Below are 23,760 nucleotides of genomic sequence, written 5' to 3' on the forward strand. Positions count from 1 at the left end.
AGTCATAAGCCACTCAAGCATCTCACTTTAATATCTAATTGGTTTAAATGATCTAGTTCACTTTTTCACAGAAAAAAACTCGCTAGCCTGTGGTGGTGGGAAGGGCTTTTGCAGCGTTACAGCAAGCCCAAGGGAAGCAAAAAGGCATACTCTCTTACAAACAAATAGCAAACAGCAATCTAAGTCGAAATGAGTATAATTAGCTCTTCAAAACTGCTGAATCCTGTGATGGGAATCCTGATGACCAGACTGAGTGGATCAAGCCAGCAACACTCCAAAGAGATGAAGATACGTCAGCAGTTAAGGTCTGTCAGAAAAGCAACAAGGACCAAGTCAAAGAGTCCTCCCTCACACACAAGCACAAATGTTGACGTACATCACTGTCCTTCATGCTGCCAAGGAAAAGCAGTGTGCAGAAAGGGCTCAAACCCAACTTTAAGGCCCACAGCTCAGAAACGCTGGCCCACAGATTTTCCTCCCTCTTATTTTACCAAAGCTTTCATGTAAAACCCATTGTTTGGAAGGGAAAATTTTCCAAAAGGAACACAAAAAAGCCTCTTCCCCACCCCCAGAGATCCACCAGTGCCATCCTGTGCACGCACTCACACTACCTTACACCCTTACACACCAGGGTTTAAAACACTGTAATAACTGATTCTCTACTGATTTGGAGAAGGGTTAAAACCATACAAAGGCATCCTTTATCTTACAAATAGACCAAAACAAGGGAGAAACGAGCTCATTCTTAGGCTTATAAAACAAGCCTTTACAGATAATTATGTTTTATTACTCTTCATTTTATGGGGATTGTGTTATACAAAACAAATACCAGATGCCTATTTGTTGCGTTTGAGGGGGGAGGAGAAGGAATCTCTGCGAGCACTGCTGTAAGCAGCCCTGCTTTTAATTGAACACAATAAATGAATAAAAATTAATACTGTTTGAAACCAGCAGGTAGGAAACAAATGCATGAACTGTAGCTGCTGAAGGACCCCCTCCCCTGCTAGCTCCTACTGCAAGAGCAGCCACTCATAAGCCCATTTCTCAGGGATGGTACTCTCTGAGCAAGGCGCCTTACATATGCGTTTCCCTGAAAAATTAATATCGAACTTTGCAGATAAACAAAAGCTTAAAAAAAAAAAGGGGGGGGGGGCGCGCAGGGCGGGGGGAGCTGACAGGATTTAATGATACTTCTCTTAAAAGATACACACATACTCTCAGCCAGGGAAAACTGTAATTAAGAATCAAGCAGCTTAAGGATGGGAGAAGAAGGGAGAGAAGGAAAGGAGGTGTAAAGGGATTTCTGGCAACCTTAAAAGAAAGCAACCATCCAAAATGGGTCAGATCCTTCAACTGTTAACTTGCAAGATTCGCATTACATGCTTCCAAACAGCCTGACAGAGTGTGCAGGATTGGACCCCAGGCCTGAGGTGAGGAACACATGTCTAAAACTCGGGGACATGACCGGAGGGAGGCACACAAAGCACACCCAATACAACAGCAAAAATGGGACACAGTTCCTCAAGGACAGTAAAACATAGCCAACTTTCCAGCAACAGCCAGATGTCAGCCATCCACCCCCCCAGAGACACCACTAGGAAATCTATTTCTCATTTTCAATGGTGGTTTCCTTCTTCATTTTAATTGCATTAAGATCCAATCATGGGGTGACAATAGACACTTCTTACTTAAGGCTGATACCAGCCCTACATTGTAAATCCAGTTTTCAACATCATGCCTGATAATGCTTTAATGTTCTGAAAAAAAAAAAAAAAAGAGAGAGACTGAAATTGCGTACACAGGATCTCACTGCACTGGGGAGCCTTTTTTCTATAAAGATTTCTTTAAAAGAGCGATTTTAAAGACAAGGTGCAGCAGTAAATGCAAGGTAAGTAGCAGTGGATGGTTTCCACACTTTGCTGTTCGTTTCCAGGTTTCCATCTGTTGTAATTATCAAAATTGAGGACGGGTCTCCTCTATTATCCTCCACCAGCGCATATCCTCAGCCTACTTCCTAATGAAGTTTGTTTACAAATATTCATTAGATTCCATGCTTTATTAGCCCAGTCAGTTAATTATAAGACCATGGCACCACAAAAATGCAATTATAGTAATCAGTGCATTGACTATTGTGAAACATGGTTACTCTGAGACTAAAGTTAAAGTAAATAACTATTGCTATAACCTGTAACCACACCAACAGGGCAACCTGGGATCACACCGGTATCTCTAAATCCTTAGATCTCCAGTTTTATACCCAAACAACACAGACAAGCTCACCATTAATTATTTTAGTATGACCTGAGTCAGAAAGATTTTTCATTAAGAAGAGTAAAAAACCTTTTTGCTAGAAAGGACTATTATTACAGGCCACCAGAAATTGCTAACCGAACAAAAGGTGAAAACCTGTTTTCACTGCAGTTCGCTGATGTTTTGATGCACAGAGCCAAGAGAAGTGTGTCCTAATGGCCCCACTGGTTAATGCTGGTTCTTGGCAGCACTAACCAAAACGGACACCAGCAGGCTGGGGGCAGCGAAGAAGAGTCCTGTGAAACATGGCAGGTCCAAGTGCAATGATTTTGACACCTTCTGGGCAAACAGTTAAGACAAGGACCAGGATCCCCTTGCACAAGTCCGTCCAGACCTTCGAGCTCCACGGCAAAGACAAAGCAGGGTTTGGGGAGAGGGCAACATGGGCAGAGGTAGCAGCTGAGAAAATAACCAGCCCCATGGTTAGCTCCACATCAAGAGACATGCACAGTTTAGAGATGAGTTGGGGATTTGGGGCTTCCCCTGAGCTGAGGGCCCCTGAAGTGCTCGCACTGCATGCTGAGCTTGGGGAGCAGCACCTGCGTGTGGCAGGGCGAGGGGGGGCTGCCTGCCCAGCCCATGGGTGCTCTGGCCAAGACAGGACACGCTGGGTCTCTGCCCATGCAAGGCCCAGCCAGGGGCAACCAGGCACAGCTCAGATCTTCCAGTTCTCCTCATCCTACCTACAGCAACCCAGAAATGGCATTTACAGGCAGATGGGACAATAAGGTGCTGGGTTGTTCTTAGCTGAAGGTGAATGACCACCTCCCCCTATCAACACCTCAGGTACTTATTTCCTAACTCACCATGTCTACAGAAGCCCTCTTCCAAAGAACAAAGCTAAGACTTTATTACCCTTCTCTGCAATTAAATTTTGGGAAGGGCATAGAAAAGCAATCGCATTTGTGTATGTGTGAGCTCACAAATTAACCCCAGGAATTCTGTTTATGGCAGAGGGGTCATTTACAAGGAGAGGCGAGAGCAGCAAGCGCCCGTACCCACCAGCTTTGATGTGTCACCCACCTGCCTTCACAAAGCCCCAGCCGCTTGCACACTTTATCGGAGCTTTCCCTGCCACTGCATCACTCAGTTGCTTTAATCTTGCCACAACAACAGCACCATGAAAAGAAAGGGGGAGAGGGAAGAGGGCAAGAAAGAGAAGTAAGAAGAGAGATTTGGGGCTGGAAAAGGCAACTTGATGGAGGAATCTGGAAAGATCTGACATGCTGTCAGCCAGAGATGAAAGCACTAGAAACAAGGGACATATCGCATGCTTATTAAAATGGTGGCATGATTCTCATAAGGAAAGCACATCTTTGACACCTGCTCAAAATGACTCCTATGAAAGAGCCACCCAGCAATCTAGCACTGCTAAATTTAGCACCAGTTTTATCTTTTGTCAAATATACATAAAAGCTCCTCAAGACACGTGTCCAATTCAAAACTAAAACAAAACTTATTTTAAAATCTTGCTTAAACTGATCTACATGCCAGACCGACCATCAAGCCTGAAACAATGCCAAGCAGTGAAGAAAAACCTAATACCAGTTTGAATTAAAACTTGCAGAACTGTAGTTAAAAAAATGGGCAGGGAAAGGGGGAGAGCAGTTATGAAAAAGCATGATCACCTGAAATATTTCCCCACCTTCAAAAAATGTAGCCTTGAAATTCCTACCTGCTTCATTCACCTTGCAGCTATCAGATTTTTTTATTACCCTCACTTTTGAGAATTTCTCTGGCACTTAGTATGCAGGAACAGTGCACGGGAATAGATCCCGCTGCCATAGATAATGCGGTTCTAAGGGAAACCCATCAATTGTTAATGGCCATGCAAATTGTTGAAACTAGAGAGTTATTCACAGTTATCTCACTGTGATTTGGTAAGTGTCCATGCCTGATGTGATCACTCACTTGATATATTATTCCATTACAATTCAAGTAGTAGCCTTACCTTTCGGTTTTAGGAAAAAAGCGTGCGAGAGAGTAGGAGGGTGAAGGGATGTTATTTGTTTTAAATTATTTTAAACAGTCATACATACCTCCTCGTGCAAAGGTTTTACAGTACAATAAATCCCTCCCTGAGACTACAGTCATGCCTTACTGAAGCATTTAAATCCCTCCGATCAGAAACTAAGGGAGTTTAGCATGCAATTTCAGACCCTGATCTTGCAAAGCACTTTCTTACGTTTCAACCATACACATGGTTCCCACATCCTCTGTGGCACTGGATCTTCCAACTGCAGGTCGCACCATTTTACATTTTCTGATCAGGGTTTTCTACTGCTTATGCTAAAATTTGCTGACATTTAATAAGCTATAGGCGTCTCCTCAAATACATAATGCATTCACTCTCTTGCAGCACCAACTTACTGATCATTAATTTTCAGCTTTACTGCAGCTCCAACATATCAGATGCTTTTTTTTTACTTCTTGTCTGAGATTTATTACTTTTAGCAAAGTGTACTTTGGTTTTTTATTTTGTTTGCTCGTTTTAAAACTGCCTTTAAGGGGGAAATGTTACTCTTCTTTATAAAGTAATTCCAAAATCACAGTATTAAAAAAATAAATCCTATAATTATGTTTCCCATTAGGATTAGATAAATTATATTTAATTAAAAGAAAAATCTGCTAGCACCCAGCACAATGGTTGGTGGCAAATCAAGGAGATGAAACATTTATGTGTTTATCTTTCTGAAGCAGCTAAGTCTAGGAGCAGACACACCCAAACAAGCCTTCAGAGATATAAATTCAGACATCATAAACAAAGATTTGTCCTTCCCTTCAGATAAAGGTTCTGATTTTTAGAAGCAGTCTCTGATTTTGTTCTTGCAGACTACAGCAACTACAATTTTTATGGGCTTTCGGCAGTTACACACTGAACCACCTGATTGCACCAGGAATTCCAGTATTGTAATGTCTGCAATTATTTGCAGGGCAAAAAACAATATCAGAAGTCAGATCTTCTAGAATGAAGAAAATCAGGATTAGTAACGAAACTGTGCCACACTCACCCCTCTCTGGCACCGCTGTTGGGCAGGTGATGTTCTCCATCAGCCTGACGGCTGTAGGGGTCATAACGCATACTGCGGTTGTAGGAAACGATTTATACCATGCTCCTTTTTACAGACCTGGAAAACTAATTATTAGCGGGACAGGGTCTGGCATGTACACTTTGCAAACGTTACAGTATGCATTTTCCATTTAGGAATCGCTGCCAGCATTGCTACGCGCAGCCCGTCAGCAACGCGTTCTCAATTTTGTTTAGGAGCTGAAGAATGATTGATCTTATTGATTTGTGTCAACAGTCTGACATGGCCATATCGACCAGCGGTAATTTTGTGGGAGGAGCTGTGAGGGAAACTAGATATAGCATTTTCTGTAACACGCCATCCTGCCCTAAGAGAAAACGTTGTTAGAGATGCTGATACAGCCATCGACAGGACTGCACTGGGACTCGAAGTGACACAAGTGAGCGAGGAGACATCTCCCATGACTGTGTTTACAGCAAATCCACTGCTAAACACCCGACTGCATAATTATAATCTATTACAATTATGCAAAGAAGTAACATTTCAGAAAGGCCTTCTCATTTCCCATTCTTAGCATTGAATACTTTTGTTTTGCAGCCAATCAACTAAATTAGCCCTAATTCTGTTTCATTCACAAACACAAAGAGTATATTAGAGGGGAAAAAAGTGAACGAACGGGAAATTCACTTACGAACCCGGGAATTATTTCATTTTCATGTATTTCTGGACTAGAAACCATCATGGGGAAAAAAGTCAACTTAAGGCAGAAGAGCTTTACTGAATTTTCTAACTGTACCATGAGAGCCCTTGGGGGAGTGATCAGAAACTGCAGCGCTCCAGCGCCTGGAAAAGTGGCGGCCTTTGGTAGCATCTGAGTGAAGCAAGGAGGGTTAAAAGGCTCGTATACCAAACATGACCATGTATCCTGACCTAGGACAAGTGTCAAACCCAAAAAAAAGCTTTTGTGGAGATTTCCCCCCACCCATACACACAGAGAAGAGCTTCTTCATCCTGCTTCTGACAACTATCACCTTTTATCAGAAAGTCACAATTTAGACCTACGCTCACTGATGCTTCCTGAGAAGGGGATACAGAAAATACTAATGAATAATATTTCAATTTTACATAGCACTTTCTCTAAAACACTGTAAAGCACTAAAGTAACCCCCAAAAATGCTTAGGGAAAGCAAAGCATTCTTCCCCATTTTAAAGGCATATGGAAACATAACCACAGTGGCCAGTGGCAACCATGGATATTGGACTGCAGTCCCAAGACCATATGTGCCACAGGCACGAGAAGACTAGAGCTCCTGAAACAGCCCTGCCAGCACCACACTTCAACCAGGGACTGCAGGAGCGCAGAGAAGTCTGTATGACTGGAATATGAAATGGGAGCCTGATTTAGCCAACACAAACACCCCAACTCTACCCCTTTTCAGGGAACACCCACTTAGCACCCTATCTGCATCTCTGCTGAGGAGACAGCACTACACCCCCCGAAAAACTGAGGATAAATCTCAGCAAGAGGTGGTAGGAGAGACAAGCAGGGAAAACACAAGATATTTAAAGAAAATGGCATCTTCTTTCTCCTGTTATTGAGGGGGCCTAACCCCCCTGACTGGCTTAAAGTTATGTTTTCTTATTCTAAGAAACGATAAAATTTTAGGAAGTCAGATTGCATTTGGAAAGCCATCAGCCTGGCAGCACTCACACCAGTTCTTTCCTAGCAAAGCAGTTAGGCACAACATTTTGCTGAGATAGGGCCTTTATTTCTTAAAGCATTATTTCCTTCTTCTCATGTGAAACGAATCTCCTCTCTTGTTCTCATTTGGAATTCATTCCTTAAACTAGTTTCTCCTGCACCACCACAGCACGCTGCTCCCATCTCACTGCTTCCAAACCAACCCCCAGGCCCCCTGGCACCCATGCTGCAACACCAGGACAGGGACTGCTCTAAGCACACTCTTCGGTTTCTTCCGATGCACAGGTGTCAGCTGTTATAAATTGTAATTTGCTCTGTAAGTGAAAGAAATAATGATTCCCACCATCCTCTGGGCTGAATTTTTAATCGCCACTGTGCATGCCCAGTGCTGCAGGCCCCTCTTGCCCCAGCTCCCTCCCTGCCTGCTCCAGAGATGGGTTGTATCAGCATTACGTAGCATTGATGCTCCCTCCAGTTGACTGAGGTGGCTCCTAAATTAAGGCCCAGGTAGCAATGATATGTGTCCTGTTTCCTCCTGAAATTTGGATTAAAAGAGAGCAACACATAACCTTATGTAAAAGCAGAGCATAGCCGGATGAACAGAAGAGAAGGAATCAATCTACTGCTCAGTGTAAACCATGAGAAGGTTTTGAAACCTGTACGTCCCAAAATACTTGGCAATGTGGAAAGCTGCAGAACCTTAAATATAACCTGAAGTTATACTCACACATGCCCACATGCTGAACTAATCTCCATACGAAATGGGACAGGAGCATATATCTTGCATCATCATCTAGATATAGTCAAGTCCTTGAGAAGTCAGTCACCTTAGCAGCACGGAACACGGCATTTAACTCCTTTCACAGGCCAGACAGTTATTTATGTACCTACCGATTATTTTCCTTTGGTTATCAAAACGGTTTGTTTACCCAAGACCACAAAACTCTGTGGATTTTCTGAAAGAAACCCTGCAGAGAGAAAGGGAAAACAATCACAGATAATACTCCAGAAATCATCAGATTACAGCACATTCTCTTGACTCACATCTGTTGAGTAAATAAGTGCTTCGTGCTGACCAGATTCATTTTCCTCCCTCTTCTGCAAGCGGCTGCCGGTTTACTTTCCAGTGGGCTGTTCCAGGGCTGTATGTGGGGCAAAAGGATTATTTCCAGCAGAGTCAAACCAGTAGTCTTTTTCACTTAGGTTTGTCTTAAGCTGAACCTCCTCTCGTTCAATTCCATCCTCCCGGGGAGATGCACCACTTCAGAGCTGCACAGATGCAAAGAGGTCCACGGCTGGGAACACCCTCAATGCAGCAGGGAGCAGCAGGCAGCAGCACACAAGCCCCCAAGAAAACCCCAAATTCATCCATCCCTCTCCCTTAGGAGCAGTTTCAGCAGTTTCACCTTAGGCTGGTACAAGAGGTCCTACACAAGTCAGGGTTTGCCCTGTGAAATGCCCAGCCAGGGAGGGCGAGAAGGCAGGGGCACTACAGGATGCTCAGCACCGCCTTCTTGCTGAGGGCACGACAGGGCTTCATCTTGCCCAAACGGGTAGCTGGAAACATTACTTTTAGCTTAGTTATGATCTCAGTTGAACAAACACTTCAAACCACCCATTTCAGGATTAATTCAGCTTAAAATTAAAATGATGAGTCGGATAATTTTTTTGGTTTGAGTTCTGTTCTATCATCGAGTGTCTCTTCAATGATTATTATTTATCAATAAATTATGCTAGAACAATTTTCCTAGGCAGGAAAAATAAAAGCAGAGCCCCTCCGGCTGTGAAAGCAGCATTCACCTATGTTTCTGCATACAGAAAACGCCTGCTCCGGACCAGATCAGCCATCTACTGTAATGCTTTGTCACCACAGATCCTCATATGAGATGCTTCACAGAAAAGACACAGAAAAGCCTGGGGCAAGCAATTATAATAATAACTCGCCCCACAAGAAAACTTAATTACTTGAGGTTAGGAGGGTGCCTGGTTTAAGGCCTGCGGGCAGGGTGGGCTCCTCTGCCAGTGCCTGACCCTACACACCCGGCCACACATGCCGTGGCACTCGGCACTGCTCACACGGGCAAACACGCTCATGCACACGCGTCCACCCTCTTCCACCCCTTTTCCAAGATGGAGGAGCCTGGTGCAAGTGGCCAGGCCGAGGACTGCGCTGCTGGCTGTGAGCTCAGGGATGATCTTGTCGCCCCTGCTCCCAGCTCCTGCCAGGGAATCAGCCCAGAGCCTCCCAGGTGGAAGCTCTTACCCCCCCCAAGGGCACTACTTGCATTAAATCACCATCGACAGGCACCTAAGGACACTCTGCAATACATACACAGAGCAGGAGGAAGAACATGATAGAGCAAATCCTGTATTTCTCAGATGTACGTTAAAGCTTTGTTATTTACCCACTGACTGCATTTTGGAATAAATGCACTGTTAAACAAGCAAATTTCCAGTTTCTTGAAAATTGATATTAAAATAAAAAAGCAGTCTGGTGGGGATAGGTCTCTGCAGGAGCCAAGATACTCTGGGAAAATGCCCAAGCTCTCTCAGGAGTTCTTGAGTTTCATCCAAGCTCCCAAAGCAGCCTTGTGATATGCAAGATGCACGGACTGGTTCTCATCTCAGTTCAGACGTCCCAGACAACAGCCACCCTGAACCTGGGTGATTTCTTCAGCCCTGTCCTAAATAGTTGCAAAGGAGCTAACCTGTGAAGGCTTTTAAATAATTCCAAAAATAATTCAGTAAGTGATTAAGTGTGGCATTTATATTTAAATATAATACACTGAAGCTCAGTATGCTGAAAATACAAGAATTTTGCCCTTCTTCAAAACATGCACATACACGCATATGCGGCGTCTAGATTATCATATGTTGGACAGGCATGCCTCAGCCTTACTTCATGTTTTTGTGCCGGTCTTGTGAGTGGCAAAGTCATCTCTCACATCTAAATCTACCGCTTCTTTTTTTATATGTGTATTTTATTCCTGGTGGGAAGGAACCGAAACTAGAAGTTGCTTTTCTTCCCATTCTGTGCTTATTGCAAGACTGCCAGCTTTGCACAGGACAGCATTTTCATGGGTAGGAGGTTCAGTCGTGATTGACACACATTTCACCAGTAGAGTGCACACCAGGTAAACCTACCAGGTACCAGAGATCAATCAAAACATACAGCTGGATATTTTCACCTGTAAAAGTACATACACAGCCCTGCTCAACACTTCCATGTTCCCTGCAGAGATGTATCACGGGCATAAGCAGGCAGTGTGCTGTTGCTCTCTCCCTCTTCTGCCAGCACCCAGCAGCCCCAGGTAGGTCCTTCTATAGGCTCCTCCTCAACTGCACGCCTCCAACCTTCTCACACAGAACTCATCCCAGCTCATGAGGTCCTGCGTGTTTTGCCTGCCTTTCTCAGCTCAGTCTTGATCACACAAGCTTTTTGAGCACTGACTAATCAAAAAACTTAAGTCTATAAAGATCATCTCGCTACACTAGTTGTCCTCCTGCATAAGTTTGTATTTCTCAAAAAAATACATGTTTTGCTCACTTCCCCTTCTCCATTCTTCTCTCTTCAAACCCGTCCATTATTTGTTTTGCCCCTTTGTTTCATTACCATCATTAACTTCAGCTAATCTGCGCAGATATGAGCAAAAAGCCTCCTCGAATGAGCTTTTGATGAGACCTCATGTTTTTGGATACTGTCACTCTCTCCATCTTCCAAGGGCAGGCTTGTCCCTGACCAGAGGATACACCATAAACAACAATATTTACTTTCCTAGAAAGATCCCCATTTTGGTGCGAATCTCTTCTCTCCATCTGGCTTTACTAGAACATCACATTCCTCCATTTCTTTTGGTATCCACAGTCATTTATATTACCTTCCAAAAAGTAATTATTTGGAACCAGTTAAGCCTGTACATGAATTACGCCTTTGTTTAAAACACATTGTACATATGTATATATTTAGACTGTCATTAAATATTTAAGAGGCTGTCTTCAAACTTCAGCAGCAGCACTGTTTATTCGCTTAACCCTTTGTGAAACGGAAAGCTTGACGCTGAAATCCTACCGTGGAGAAATTCAGGAAGCCCAGCTGCCCTAGCTGGGTGACAAAGGCCAACTTTGACAGTCAAGGACATCGTAAAGAAACCAGAGGTTTTCTTTGTCTTCCTTTATATCTTGTTTGCTAGTAGTCTAATCATGATAATGCAATTCATTTTAGTCTGCATCAGCTTTATCTGCTGAGAGGCATAACTGGGATGCAAATTAATTAGCTGTAACATACAGACGGATCTTTCAGTACAATTCAGGGAAGGAGAGTCAAATACGCACATGCCCGTCCCTCCTTCCCCCAAATGAAATAAGACACTACCCATTTTTCCACAGGTCAAGAAGTCACCTTTCTTAGCTTTTTCAATCTCCCAGAGAGGAAACAATGCATCCTGCGGACAAGTGGACCTTGTTTGAACCCAACACCGAATGTTGCGCTGTAGATGAAACCCCTTCACAACTAACTTGCAACGTGCACTGGCACCAAGCGTAACACAACATAACAATACCACCCTGCTGACACGAGATTTGAAATCTGGTCACCTAATTTACCTGACTTGGCAAGGTCTCTGCCTAGAGTCAATCATTCATATTTCACCCTGGCAAGGACCGGTACCTCGGGGCCAGCTCTGCATGCGCAGGGCACCAGTGCTCCTGCCTTTCACATGAAGTGAAATAGCCTAAGTGTCACAGCGGAGGATGGGAAAACCGGCACAGAAGAGAGCAATATGCGACTTTCTCAACTCTACATGGATACGCAAATATACATATCCTGGATAATGCATTTTTTCTTCTTTTTGATTAAAACCTCGAGGACACGTTGTTAAATCCAAGCCCAAAAAACCCCACGTGCAGTTTTCAAGGCCCAGCTGCGTTTAGAGACATTTCTTTCCCAAGCACTACAGCCTCGTTCGTGATCGGATGATGCTTCAGGTGGGGTGAATAGCGGAGTCCCTCCTACAGCTTTCACACCTGGGTTACACATCAGCACAGAAGCGTTTCAACCGGCTGACTGCCGTTGCGCTACCCTGGGGATGTGACCTTGTCGGATTTTATAAAGGGAGCAAAGCACCAGGCGTGGTCCATATTTGCACAGGAGAGACAGAGAACGCAGGCCACCGCAGGACACAGTGCTGGGAGATCAGCAGATGGCATACTTTGCTGCAAATCGGCACCGAAGCAGAAGTGCGAAGGGGCAGCGGCAAGCCCTGGCAGGTGTGCTCATTCAGCTAAGATGCCGGGTTAAAGAGCTTCAGCATTTGCAGTTGTTTGCCAGAGCAAGCCCGTTCACCTTAGTGGCCCAACCACAGATTCAGCCTGCCTCAGTTCTTGGGAGCAATCTTATTTTCTTGTAATCATCTTTTTTTACTTCCTGTCTTTAACAGCAGCATTGCAGCGAATGCTGAAGTCCCCATACACCACCCCAGATATGGCCGCATCTTAGCAGCAGGTATGGGTTTTGTATGAATAGTATCATGTACCAGTTGGGCTCATGCTTCCATATCCCCTGAAGGTTGTTATACACACCCCTTGCTACAAAATAAGTGGCAAAAACACTTTAGAAGGGGGAGAACTTATGGGAAGAGGTCTATCTTTTATTAGACCAAATGGCATAGCTGTAAAAAAACTGAATATGGACCTACTCACATCAAACCATGGGCGGGTATGTTTGTTTTTATGACAACTCAACTACACACATGCTGTAGGTCACAGCAAATAGCCAGGACTTTTCCTACCTGTAAATCACCTCCCGTTGCTGAGATCTATGCCAAAAGTCAGCACAGCCTGCAAGGCTACAATTGTCAGGTCTCCCTCCTTCCCTCCTCCAAAAATATTCCCTATAGAATATCACAAGCCAAAGGGACACTCGGGTCACAAAGAACACAAGCATAACTTAGTATCTCTACCGATCACTCGGTACCGCTGCTGTATTGCTTCCCCGTGTGCATCGTTTCTCCTCCACTCGCCCATCAGTTTTCTGAAAGCGAATGGGATTAAAAGTCCACCAAGTATTTGCACTGCTGTTTCCTCCCCTCTGCGGCAGATTTACAGTAACCGGAGGGCGAACAGAGTTTGCCCAGGCAAGGCAGGCTTCCTGGTGCTGCGGTGCTGACCTTCCCAGTCTCTCCCTACCCCCTGTGGATAGTTTCGGTGGAGAAACAGGCAGCCAGCTGGAAATTTTGATCAGCATTAATGCCACCGTAGTTTCTTCCTGACTGCTCTCCAGGAGTATTTTTCCACCCACGTTCCTCTGTGCATCGCAAACCCCTCCAGCCGTTGGCAGCTCTCGGTGTAGCTCCACCGCACGCTACTCAGCGCCATACGGCTGGTCTGTTTTAATTCAGCGTCTAACTGCTGCTACATGGGAAACATTCTCATGCTAAAAACTTCATATAGAGACAGCTACTCTGCAGCAAACGTAGTGGTGGTCGGCATTTAAATGAACTAATCAGTTGCACACGGCTTAGTCAGCATCGCAGCGCTGGAGGTAATTCCCAGGAAGCGATTTTCCCAGCAGCTATATATACAAACCTGAAAAGCAGACTGGAAGACAAGGGCAGCACCACAGCGACACAAAATTTGGCTACACGGTAACATTACCAACAAATAAAAATAAAAATCGGGGGAAGTCGAGAAAACAAGCATTCACAGAAAACACATGCTGTGCTCGCACCGCTGCTGTATCCTCTCACATGTAAAAATCAGAAACTCAGAGACAGGACGCAAACCCAGCCAGCGTTTCTTTTTCCTCCTGTCTTTACTGATGGTGTGCCGGTCTGAACAGAGGAAAAAGACGTCAAGGCAAGTTACTGCCTCGACTGTGGAGATACACAGACACCGGCCAGGTGCCGGGCAGGGCTTTTTTGGAGCCAGCATCCCAGCAACCACCCTCAGCAACTAACCCACGGGGCGGGAGCCAGGCTCACACACGCACCGAGAGGGGCTGCGGAACTCGTACAAAGTTGGTCTCGGGGCAGGGAAGGCAAAGGGCATCGACCCTAAGCGGCGCCGGGGGGACGAAGGGCAGCGCCAGATGCCAGAGCATCCTCCAGCAGCATCTCTGCCGCTGGCCGCGTCTGCGAAGCCAAAGGGCTGCAGATGCAGGTCATCGGTCCCCGGGGCGAGCAACGCCACGGCGGCGGGTGGCCGCGCCGCCCTTCAGCGCCTCCCCGCCGGCTCCCCCGGCCCAGGCAGCGCCGAGCCAGCCGGCAGCACCGCGGGGCACCGGAGGAGCCACCGACCCGCCCGAAGCAGACATCGCGACTTCCCTCTGGCCGCCGCCAGCGCCTCGGCACACATCTGCACACATCTGCTCGAAGCCGGGTGTGCCGGCACGGCCCTGGGGCCGGACGCACGCACGGGGAAGGGGCGCCGCTCACTTACTTCTCGTATTCGGCGTTGTCTCGATCGCAGCGCGAATCCTTGTGCTTTTGCCAGTCTTTGCCATGCTTGCAGGTGGTCAGGAGGACAACATCCTCTCCGTTATGGACGTGATATAAGGCATTCCTGGTGTCTGACCCTATCCCCGTCAGGTACCTTTTCCCCTTGAATACCAACATGTACTTCCTGAGAGGAGGGATGGTGTTAAACCTCAAAAATCCCTTCTCCCCTCCTGTCCTAGGATGATCCTTAGAAAAGAGCGGGATAGAAACGTCAAAGTTGGGTCTAAAGTTTTCAGTACTGATGCTGGCTTTGGCCAGCATGGCCTGGCCGATGTCGAACCCCACATCCTCGGTGTAGTCGGGCCAGGTGCCGGAGTATAAATTAAAAATCAGGTGGTTTCTGCCGTTGTTCCACAGGTGGAGGCTCTGCACCTTGGAGCGGAGGTTGTGCACGTACTGGGGGGAGAGCTGGTCCCGGTCCAGCGTGTCCAGGCTGAGGACGAAGAGGCAGGCTTGCCCGGGGTCGGAGGTGTAGAAGCGGGAGCCCTCGATGGCGGCCAGGACGTTCTGGTAGCTCTCGGCGATCTTCTCCCCTTTCTGCTGCGGGTACACGTAGACCTTGAAGCCGTTTTTCCGGCACTGGCCGAAGTCGAAGCAGGACTCCATGCGGCAGCGGCGCCCGCGGTAGAGGCCGGCGCTGGCGTCCCGCCGCTGCCGGGGGGAGACGCGCCCGCCGCCGCCCTCGGGGCCCGGCCGCTCGGCGGGCGCGAAGGGCCGCAGGGCGTCGGGGAAGCGGGGCCAGGGCCGCTCGGCGCCGGGGCGCGGGGGCGGGCCATGCCGGCTACCGGGCGGCGAGTGCCGGGCCGCCCGCAGCCGCACGCCTCCCAGGTAGAGCAGCAGGGCGAGACAGGTGCCGGCGGAGAGCAGCGTCAGGTAGCGTTTTTTGGCCTGCATGTGTCCGGCGGGGGTCCGGGGGGCTGCGGAGGAAGGCGGGGGCGGCCCGAGCTCGCCGGGCGCCGCTCTCAGCTCCGCTCCGCCATCTTCCCGCCGGCGAGCGCTTCAAACTCTCTTCGCCCACCTCCGCTCGGCGCCGTTCCCCAAGCCGCCGGCCGGGGCCGCGCATGTGGGCGACCGCCGCAACTTTCTCCCCGCCGGTCTCTCAGGGGCGGCGGGCGGCGGCGGGCCGGCGGCGGCCCGGCGGGGCGCCCCGCATGCACTCAGGGGCCGGCCCCCCGCGCGGGGCGGGCACCGGGGCAGCCCCGCTCCCGCCTTCCCGCCGCTGCCTGCCCTCTCCTCCGCCACGCTCCCGCCCGCCCCTCCCCTCCCCTCCCCGCGCCAGCCCAGCCCAGCCCGGCCCGGCCCGGCCCAGCCCAGCCCGGCCCCGCCGGCTCACAGCCCGCGGCCGCCGCGCCGCAGCCTGACGAAGCCCTGCATGGCCTGGCGCCCCCCGCCCGGCCCCGGCGCCGCTCGCTCCTCGCCGCGCTCCCGCTGAATGGCCCCCGGGACGGAGCGGCGGCGGCGAGGACCCTCCTCCTCTCCTCCTCCTCCTCCTCCTCCTCCTCCTCCTCCTCCTCCTCCTCCTCCTCCTCCTCCTCCTCCTCCTCCTCGCCCCTCCCCCCTTCCCCGCCCCCCCCCCCCCCGGCCGCGGCAGCAGCGGGCGGCGACCGCAGAGCCCCGCGCGCTGCCCGCCCTGCCCTGCCCTGCCCTGCCCGCCCGCGGGCTGCGACCCCCGCCTCACCCGGCCCCCCGCGCGCCGCCCCCGCCCCGGCCCCGCCGCGCTGACCTCATCCAGCCACGCAGCCCCGCGCCCCCATTGGCGGGGCGTCACGTCCGGGGGGGCGGGGCTTCCGCTACACCCATTCATAACCTGACGGGCGGGGGGCGCCGCGGCTGCCGGTGCTGCCGCCGGGACGGCTGGGGAGGGTGGCGGCACAGACACCGCCACCGGTGGGGGTGTCCCCGCCTGGCGGCACCGGCACGCTACGTCCCCCTTCCCCACCCCCCCTTCCTGGACCGAGATTGAGCGAGGCCCGGCCCGGCCCGGCCCGCTCCGTTCCGCCTTCCCCGCCGGTGCAGCCCCCGGCCGGGGGCAGCCGGTTCGGCGCGACCCGGCTTCGTGCCTGCGGTGCCGGCGCCGCCGCTGCCGCCCCCTGCCGAGCGCGGCGCCGCCGCCGGGCTGGAGCCGCCCCGGGCGCGGCGGGCCTGGGGGCGCCTGCGGGAACAGACCCAGCTCCCCAAAAACGGGGCGAGACCCAGAAAAACCGATTAGGAGACGCCTGGCAACAAGCGCCCCTCAGGGCGTGGGCAGGGCCGGGAACTGTAACCGTGGCCGTGGCCGCCCTCGCTGCCTTCCCGTCTCGCCGGTGGGGACGGCAGATGAGAGGAAAGGACGCGGCTCTGCTGCCTGCACTCGGGCAGCTGCCTGCCCTTGTTCAATCCAGGGGCTCCCAGCGCTCCCCACCACCGCCGGCTCCAGCGGTTGGCATCCCTCGGGAGCAGGCCCTGCGTGCCGCGGAGGTGGATACTCGGGGCTGGCAGACACCGAAAAAATGCTGATGGAATGAGTAGTCTGTAGGGAGCTGCCTTAGCACCCAACTATCCCTGCAGCTACATGTTTGCGCTTAATCTCATCTGCTCCTTGGCATTTCTTTCCGGCACCCGCAGCCGGGGTTACTGGGGAGAGCCCTGGTCTCTCGGGCAGGCTGGTCCGTCCCTCCGACCCCAGCAGGGCCTGCTGGGGGGCTGAGGGGAGCATGGTGGGGAGCCCCGGCCTGCCCCGGCACACGTGGTGCTGGAAGGGGTGATTGTACCGCGGGTGGGTGTGCGTGTTTCAGTCTTGGAGCTCAGCAAGTAATAGCAGGGAAATTGAATGGGACGGGCTTCAAGCTGATCGCACAAGACCCTGGATGTCAAGCAATGACCCTGTGCTAAAGCCTGTGCCAATGTGCTTTCTCTGCTGCCTGTATCCAGCGTTCAAGCTGTAATGGATTCGCCTTTCCTGGGCTGCAATCCCACCTCCCACCCTCCTGCTGCCAGATCTAGAGGTGTCTCACACCAGCTGAGGGACAGAAACACTGTCTTGGCCAAAAGCTTCCCCATCCCTGTGCTCTTCCATGCCCATCCCACAGGTGAGCTGGGGCTCCTGTCATGTGCTTTCCTCTTCTCGCTCCACTTCTGGAGAACTGAGGAGGAGAAATGTAAGGATAACGCGTATGAAGACAATGTGCCTCCTCAGCGAAAGAGGTGTGAGCTTACCATGGAAGGGTGCATTACTGACAGGAAATGAGGTTCGATCTCGTAGCTGGAGCCAAGAAAAGACAATTCCCTTCCAAAATAATTTGATTGTAGGGAGGAGTGTTGAAGGAAAGAGGCCAAGGCTTGAGGCAGAAGAAAGGAGTTAGGAATAATAATAAGAAAAAGTCAGATTCTGAGAAGAAAGTCATATTTATGGCTGGCGTAGATTTGGGTCCAGGGGGTAGAAATTTTGGCCAATGACCCGATAGCGGAGAAATGGGATTAAATATTAATGTGTTAATTAACCCTGTAATCCTTCCCTGAAACATTTGTCACAGCCCACATACCAAAACTAGGATGCTGTTCAAGAAAAAAGAGGTCAGCTTCTTGAAAGGTGAACCAAGGCTGTTCGCAGAGGCACCTTCTGTCAGGCACAGGAAGGTGGAATCCCATTACTGTCTGCAAATTAAGCCTCTGGGGACGAGTTTCAAACAGAAAAGGAAGCCTGTGAGCTTTGCTGCCTGCACCAAGGACAGTAGCTGTTGCAAATAAATTTTGAGGATGGGGTGCTGGTGAGCCTGTGGCACGAAAGTGCTCCTCACCGCAATAGAGAAGTGTAGGAGGGAAGTGAAAGCTGTTGGGTTTCCAGCTGAGCTGTCCTGCACTTGAGGTACCCACGCTGTTGCCCGCTTCACAGCAGCAGTGAAGCTTTGAAATATTTGGATCTGGACAAAGGCAGTTAGGGTGGCATTTTAGAGCACAGAGAAATAAACCTCTGCAGATCACTGCTACCAGGTTTTATCCATGGGATTCCTGAGCTGCGGTATGATAGCTCTGGACAGATCCGCATCCCATTGTGCTGGGCAAGACTTACTTAGTGAGACGTGTGCATGCCCCTAACTGGGGGGAGAGGGGCTATGGTGATCAGTTGCCTTTTTGAAGACCACCTTTCTAAACCACTTATCACCCACTGTTTGTAATTTTCCTAGCCTGTCTCCAGCCCATTTCATTGCTGCTGCTCAGCCCCTGTGGGCAACATGACAGCCGACAGGAATCATGCAGCCTGCCTTCAGCTCTTCGACTCGAGAGGGAGAGTTATCCACAACCCGGGCAGGCGCTGGAGGTAGGGCGCTCCAGAAATGGAAGCCTACCTTTCTCTGTGGTAATAAATCTGCCTGCATCTGCTGCCAGGCAGGTGGATGGTGGAGCGCAAACCAGCATATAATAGAAATCCTGCCTGGAGAAAAGGAAGAATCGGTGGTGAAAGGGTATTTTGACATATCCGCATGGCAAATACACAAGTTGCAACCCCCAGATTTGCTCTGGCCAGTGGTGCCTGCTAAGGGTCTGCAAGCTTGCAGGTGGCTTTTGACCCTGGTCCATTACCCTTTGCACTCTTCCAAATAATTTACATCTTCATATGGCTGGCAGTTGTCTGGGAATCTGTCCAAGCCCTCAAATGAAAGGCCAGGAGAGGGAATCGGTTTTCTATTTCTGGCTTTGCAACTTAACACCTGCCCAATCTGTGGCAAGTCACTTGGGGCCAGATTCTTAAAGAGGTAGATTAGTATGGACTCCTCATTTTGGGTCTTTCCCTTGGTATTCAGCTGTAGCTTTAGATGCCTCTAAAATTTTATTCCTCAGAGTTCCCTGCTCAGCTGCCACCTAGCTCTGGAGGAGCATGAAGTCCATGGTACTTTCCACTTCTTTTATGTGAAGAATTTCATACTGCTTTGCACACTTGGATGCACCTTAATTTTGATGCTGTTGAGTAATGTCCTTGACTGGGCTTTAGATGTTCTTCCATGCACTTTGCCTACAGGGTTCAAGCCTGAACCTCAAAACATGCTTATTGGATTGAAATCCACACAAAACATAAGAGAAAATGCTGTTACACACTCACCTGTCCCTGACCCCCTTTTTTCTTTTTAATCTGGTAACTCTGTGCTTAAACTGTTTGCCCAAGTAGGAGACCTAGAATCACCCTCGTGCCTTACAGGAGAGCATCCTCCCAAGGTGGGTGGAGTGGGACTCCCCTCCTGAGACTGGCTTGTTATAGGTAACTACCTGGGGTAATCACTCTATTTATTACCTGTGGGCCTCAGATTTCCAGCTAAATGGGGTTGATAATGCTTCCCTGGCTAATAGGACAGCATGAGAGCTGACTTACCACCTTTGTAAAGTGTGTCACGATCCTAGGGAGAAAAGCAGCATAAAAATGCAGCGCAGCTAACATGTTTGGAAGGGCTTGGCGACAGTGCAGTTAAAAAATGTTACCCTGTTGCTTAATTAACTAAAACTGCCATTCTTTGTGCCATGGATACACTTTTCCATGGCTGAGTGCAGCAAGGATTTCCAAAGAATTACGCAAAACCTTGCAGAGGTGGTGGCCTGAAGCTCCAGACTTGGCTTTATATTTATAAGCCTAGATGAAGGCAGCCCAGTTCCCGCAAATGCTGAGTACCCGCAGATCCCACTTTGATTTGGATGATTATACGCAGATTGAAGAGTGAAGCTTCTAGCAGAAGTTCTCACCTGAAGGCCGTGGGAGAGGAAGCAACTCCTGTGTGATGTTTCCCTACCTTCTGGTGGGAGCTGAGTAGGTCCCTGGGAAGCGAAGTCAGTGCTCTCCTTTTATTCAGTAGTCAACAGTGCCAAGTTAAACTTTGGAAAGCATTTTTTGAAGTCTACTCCCCAGTCTGGAAAGATTTAAGGCTGGCTTAAAAACTGTTTCTGCCTTCAAATAGCCCTTGCCCAGGGTTGTGTTGCTTTATCAAAAACAAAAGGAAGAGGGAAAGAAGAAGGGAAAGACAGAACAGACTTTCAAATAGTTGTTTATGGAATGGTAATACTCTGTTAAAATTATTCCTCATCTTGGAGCAAATTAAAGTGATCTTTGCTCCACAAATTAATACTAACGCTATGGTTGTTTATCATGTCTTGGTAATATCACATGGGAATACAAATACCAACTCCTATCCATTCAAATAGCTGAGATGTAACTGTTCGAGCTTCAGCATTGCAACAGCTGTTTCTCATGTCCTCAGAAATAATTGGTTGTTACAGAGGCTATTTAAATGTGAGAAAATCACTGTGGTTTTATAATTAGTTTATTTTTAAGGAAAAACATAACTGCCCTTTGCTAAGAAGGTGAGGGTTTCAGGTGGGATGGAGGAACAGCAGTATAGGCACCTGATTTACTGTGACATTAAACAGATAGTAAAACCAGAGGCTTATAAATATTAAGATCTTAATCTCACAGCAGAGCTCTACTGGGGAAAAGCCAGAGACAAATAAGGCTTTGCCTGGAACTCGCTGTAGGGTCAGGGCCCCAGCGTGCTGTGTTATGGAGCAGGATGACTGTGCTGAGAGGGTATAAATACGAGCAGCTGGCTCTGACAGTAGCATTGTATGAGATTCATGAGAGGACTTAGGCACTCTGCAGCTATTTTTAGGGCATAAATTCATAAAAGTCTCTCTTTCGGTACAGCCTGATTCAGAAACACCTTAAATCCACAAACACCTAGTGTGGTGGGATTGGGAAAGCTCCCTGGCTGCCTGAACGTCTGCTCTCAGGCATGACCAGCGTTGCAGGCAGCTTGGGAGCGACCAGTCCCCGAGTCACACCTGGCTCCCCATGCACAAAGCTGGTGGCCCAGTTCCCCACCTGGGTTTTAACTTTTCCCTCGATACCTCCTGGGAAGAGACAGCCAGCAGCTGCTCTGGGTAAGGGCCTCGGCTGGTTTGCACCAGCCCACTGGGCAGGAGGGTTAGCAAAGAGGGAGCATGACACAAGCCATGGGCTGCCAGGAGAGCGGCCAGGCAGCAGGCAGCATCCCACCAGAAGCTCTGCAGAGATGCTGTGCTGTGAGCTAAATCTCCACCACCAGTTTTGGGAAAGAGCTGGCAAACACTGCTCACTTTGAGAGTGAGTTCGTGGCCAGGAATCCCCAAGGAGGGGAAAGGGAGGCATTTAATGACTGCACGCAGCGCGACCCTATCCCCAGTATTTCATAAGGGCTTTTTTAATTAGCGCTCTGCCTATTGCTTTGCCTTGCGTGTCCTTGGGTTTTACTGGTCGTTGCCTCCCCTCCTGTGCTGGATGGGAAGCGCGTGGTGTCTTGTGCAGTCTGAGAGGCGTCTGCACATAGCCAGCTGGGCTTTGGGCTGTAGCTTCACTGGGACAAAGGGTGGTCTCGAAGGGCTCCTCAGACATGAGCCGCAGGGCTCTTTCCCGCAGCGTGTGGTTTCTCTGTGGGCTGGCTAATAAAAACTGTTTCACGGCAAAGGCAGGCTGGCGGAGGGAGCCGTAGCTCTTAGGCGGGTGCTATCCCCGAGAGCAGCGGCAGTCTTAGCAGAGCCTATTTATTGGTGCATCTTCCTTCGAGGAGTAATAACTTCCAGATTTACTCCCTTTCTAGCTGAGCATCTTTCAAAGTGGGTGTAGAACTATTTAAATAGCTTCTGTGGAGGTGGGATGAGAAATTGCTCTTATTCCATAGTCTGCAATCAGCACCAAACAAGCACTTTTCTCCACTGCACACACAAACAGGCAAGCATCTGCCAGCAGCCTCAGCACTTTAGATCTGATTTTCTGCTTGCTGGTGTAAGAGACGAGGAATTCCACTAACATCAACAGAGTTTCAACAGTGTAGTTTTTATTTTATTTTATTGTATTTTACTTTTAATCCGGTTGAATATCTGTATTTTTTTTACCACAGGGACTTCTCAGTGACTGTGCTCCAGGAGGAGGTGAACCCCCACCACTGTGCATGGGCAGCGCAGACCCGCTGCAGCCCTTGCTGCCCAGCATAGCTGGGCTACGGCATGGTTCTGCACAGTCCTTCACCTGGGTTTTGGAAGGGTCAAGGAACAGCTCTATGACCCGCCTGTTCCTGGACAGCCAAACACATCCTCCTGCACCAGAGAGAGGAGCTTGCAGAATCCCTGAAGGAGACAGAGGCTGTGGCTGTCCTGGGGTGCCCTCCTGGGACATCCGAATTGGACTCTTTGCCTTGCTAGCTGGGAAGAGCCTCAAATCCGAGGGCTGATCGCGTTGGCAGAACAGACCCGATGAAGGGTAAATGTAAAGAGTGCAAGGCCCTGAACATATCCCTGCTTGGATGAAGTGGAAATGTGGTGGGGAACAAGGAGTACAAAGAAGCCCCAGGCCTTCTGGTGGTGGAGTCAGAGGAGAGCCAGTCTCTCTGGTGGCTTCCAGAGAGAGCCCCTGCCTGTACCAAATGGAAGTGTAGCCACTCACCCTGGCAAACCCCAACAAAAGTTAGGGTCCTTGCTGAGTCAGTTCTGTAGCTGGCGATGTGTGGTATTTTTGTGAACTGCTTTTTTTTCTTTTGGTGCAAACATGGGTGGCAATCTGATTAGCTTATGATTCATGATTTGGCTAATGTCCCTACTTCCCCCGGTCCCCACCTGTTCAAATAATTACTACTGTAACGTAGACTGTTAACTTGAAATAAGTTTTCCAACCTCTTTCGTAAATGAGCTCTGGAAGCTGATTTGAGTCTTGTCCATGGACAGAAGTTGTAATAATTTCACTTAAATACTTTTAAAACCAACTCAACCTGGTGCAAAACTCTATGTGAGCATTAAAGAAGATACTTCACTTTAAGCTGTTCCTAATCAGCTAATGCCGTGATCAGATGTGCTGTTGGAGAGCCTGGTTTCTAGCCCCTGCTGCTCAGCACTACTTCTTGCTGAAGGCTCTGCCACACAGAAATACTGCTCCTCACCCAGTCCCAACAGCAGGAGCCAGGTGAATGAACCTCCCCCTGTTCAAGGAGTTGCAGCTGGGATGCTGCAGTTGCTGCAGCGGGATGAGGAGAGGCTGCGCCGTGCAGTTGGACTGTCAGACCTCAGCAGAGCGGAGGGAAAACCTGCACGAGCAGCTGTGGTGGGTTGAGGCTGGTGACTTGAGCTAGCTCAGCTACCGTCACATCAGCGAGCCTGATGCTGCACCTTGGGTCACTGTGTCCCATGCCCACCACTCACCATTGCAACTGATCCAACCTGACTGAATTACACCAGTGGC

The 23,760-nt window shown here is 49.4% G+C and overlaps 1 protein-coding gene across 2 annotated transcripts in view; it reads right to left on the reverse strand.

Annotated features, from left to right (window-relative positions):
* The window catches only part of EXT1 (exostosin glycosyltransferase 1), a 180,551-nt gene extending 164,788 nt beyond the window's left edge, over positions 1 to 15,763 (reverse strand). For both annotated transcript variants that reach the window (XM_074886908.1, XM_074886900.1), the window contains exon 1: positions 14,476 to 15,763. In XM_074886908.1, the coding sequence (XP_074743009.1) occupies positions 14,476 to 15,428 (953 nt within the window). In that variant the 5' untranslated portion in view covers positions 15,429 to 15,763. The remainder of the gene's footprint in view (positions 1 to 14,475) is intronic.
* Between the last annotated feature and the right edge of the window lie 7,997 nt (positions 15,764 to 23,760).

The sequence above is a fragment of the Strix uralensis genome, chromosome 1 (assembly GCF_047716275.1).
Source record: "Strix uralensis isolate ZFMK-TIS-50842 chromosome 1, bStrUra1, whole genome shotgun sequence".
Lineage (NCBI taxonomy): Eukaryota > Metazoa > Chordata > Aves > Strigiformes > Strigidae > Strix > Strix uralensis.